Consider the following 2,677-nt stretch of genomic DNA (forward strand, 5'->3'; position numbering starts at 1 on the left):
TGTTGTTAATTGGCGCTAACAATGTACTCGCTTTAGCTAAAGTGCGACGTAACGTTACATAAACTGCACAACAATACGTAATATCAAGTACGATCCAGCACGATCGTTGATACCACTACACTGTCACAACCCCAGTCACAGCAACAATGTGGTCAAGGCTATATCGACCAAGTGTCACTTGTCCGAGAGAAGTAACATGACCGTCGGGCTGATGTCCCTGATTATCGAGGCGCTTATAACTCTTTACTTTTAAATCGAATAATAACATTTACTTCGCCAGTGAATAATTAACAGTAAAAATTTTTTCAATCGACTCTACTATTATTTTTTTTAAATCGTCAAGACGTTTTGACCATGGGTTTTGATCCTTCTAAATTGATTTAATTTTGATGCTTATATGTATAAGTATTTACAAGTAGCGAAAAGTGACAAAATAACGGAAAGCGTTTAACTTATGCATTTTTCAGTATGCAACTGAAGATCCTGCTTGAAAGCGTCAAAAGGTGTGTGTGACATTCAAGAAATACAACGATGGAAAGCTGAGTAACGTCGCGAAAGCGGAGTTTGAGCTAAAGTCCTTATTCTTCAGATACAACGTCCAAGTAGTAGTCGCCGCTGTTTTCAGCATGAATGGATACTGTTTCGATGACGAGAAAAAAATATATCTTTCCAAAAACTCGGATAAACTATTTTCGAGCCGTTCACGCGAAACAAAATCATGTTCACTCTCGTGTTTCTCATTACATCATTGAACAAAATCTTTTAAATAAGTATCATTCCAAAGCGCATAGACCATTTTCTTTAGGACGTTAATTGCGGATCTTATGGCACAAAGAAGAAAGGGTGGAATACTTAGGAACAATTTTCTTCATTTAATGGCAGAACTAGAGCGAGTGGAGAGCAATAAATTCGACACCGAAATGTTAACAGGACAGGCACTGTCGTTCGTCATCGATGGCTAGGAGACCTCCAGCACTGTTATGAGTTTCACCGGCTTCCATTTGACCAGTTATACGGAAATACAGGAGAAATTATGCGAAGAAGTGTTGTCCGTGCTTAACAGAAACGACGGTGAAATCACATATAAAGGTTTGAGGGAAATGACATATATGGACCAAGTCTTCAACAAATCGATGAGAATAGTACCCGCAGGAATAGTCATAAAAAAATAATGTACAGAAAAATTCGATCTAAAAAATCGGATAGAGTTATCTATCGCGTGCAACTCGGAATGGAGGTCCTGATACCGGTTTCAAGCTTTGCATAAAGATCCTCAATACTGGAAAAATCCCGAAAAGTACAATCTTGAAAGATTCTTATTAAATATGCATTATCATCTTTTTGTATTCGTTTTAATATCGCAACACTGACGAGTCATGCATGACTGATAACTTGCACCGCAAAATCATGCGCAATTTAAGTGTTATATCAACATGATAGTATCTCAAAACATTATCTCTTTTATTATAATAATATCTAATCTAAACATAAAAAATAATTTTAAACACATTAATTCAGAATTTCTTCACAGTACAACTTGAAACGAGATAACAACAAAAATTAGGTCTGATATACCTATACAATTAAAAAATAAAAGACTAATGTTTATAATTCCTCGAATAAATGAAAAATTTTCTTAACGTTTATTAAGTTAGGTCAGCTTTTAAATACAACTCATATTAAAGTATCATTTAAAACCAATAGAGAAATGTAGTATTAAAAACATTAATCTTACAGAAACTAACATTTAAAAAATCCATAATTGTAAAAAAAAAGTAAACAAAACAAAGAAAAAATCTATTTAAAAAATTTTTTTTAGATATCGTAGTTAAATCGGTCGGATAATGGCCCAAAGGCCACCCTCCGGAGCGGACAGGAAGGTCGAAGCCGTCATCTTTAATGGTACTTGTGTCTTCGGGGAAAGCTCTAGTCTGTACTTCCTCAGGAGCGTGGCCAAACATGCTTTCATCTGCAACTGAGCCATTCTCATTCCCACGCACATTCGCGGCCCCTCGCCGAAGGGAAGATAAGCAAATCTCTCGATGCTATGTTTTTTCTCCGGACCAAATCTATCGGGATCGAACACTGTAGGATTCTCCCAGTATCGGGAGTCTTCCTGCAAGCCGTTGACTGATATCATGATATGCATGCCACGTGGCACGTGACAAACGAGTCCGTCGGATCCTCTCAAATCGGTATCCTGCGTGCAAACCTTGTCCAGGAATCCCAAAGCGGGTAGGAGTCTCTGTGATTCGCTTAATACCTGATCCATGTACGTCATATCTTTCAAGGCGTCGTAAGTGATCACACCATCGTATTTGTTAAGCACAGACACCACCTCGTCGCGTAATTTCTCCTGCACTTCTGGATGAGTGGCCAAATTGAAGCCGATGAAGCTTAAAACAGTGCTGGAAGTCTCGTAGCCATCGATGAAGAACGACAGCGCGTGAGACGTGATCATTTCCAGGTCAAATTTATCACCCTCTGTCCGTTCCAGATCGGCCATCAACTGAAGAAAATCGTTTCTACGAGTCTCTTCCCTTCTTCTTTGCTCCATAATATCCGCAATTATCGTTCTAAAAAAATTATCGGCCTTCTTTGGTAAGAATCTCACATGGAAGATTTTACCTAATAATGGCATAAAAAACACGAGGGTGAAAATAATGTTGTTCCAAAA

The 2,677-nt window shown here is 38.0% G+C and overlaps 1 protein-coding gene and 1 pseudogene across 1 annotated transcript; one reads left to right on the forward strand and one right to left on the reverse strand.

Moving 5' to 3' along the window:
• The first annotated feature begins 432 nt into the window (after positions 1-432).
• On the forward strand, positions 433-1,383 carry LOC112454315 (annotated as a pseudogene).
• LOC112454316 (cytochrome P450 3A19-like) lies at positions 1,337-2,674 on the reverse strand (the record flags this gene model as incomplete). Its single annotated transcript, XM_025015614.1, has 1 exon — positions 1,337-2,674. A coding segment is annotated over one exon (846 nt), but the record flags the coding sequence as incomplete, so codon positions are not given.
• Positions 2,675-2,677: the final 3 nt, after the last annotated feature.

This window comes from Temnothorax curvispinosus, unplaced genomic scaffold (assembly GCF_003070985.1).
Source record: "Temnothorax curvispinosus isolate PA1 unplaced genomic scaffold, ASM307098v1 QBEX01005001.1, whole genome shotgun sequence".
In the NCBI taxonomy this organism is placed as follows: Eukaryota; Metazoa; Arthropoda; class Insecta; order Hymenoptera; family Formicidae; genus Temnothorax; species Temnothorax curvispinosus.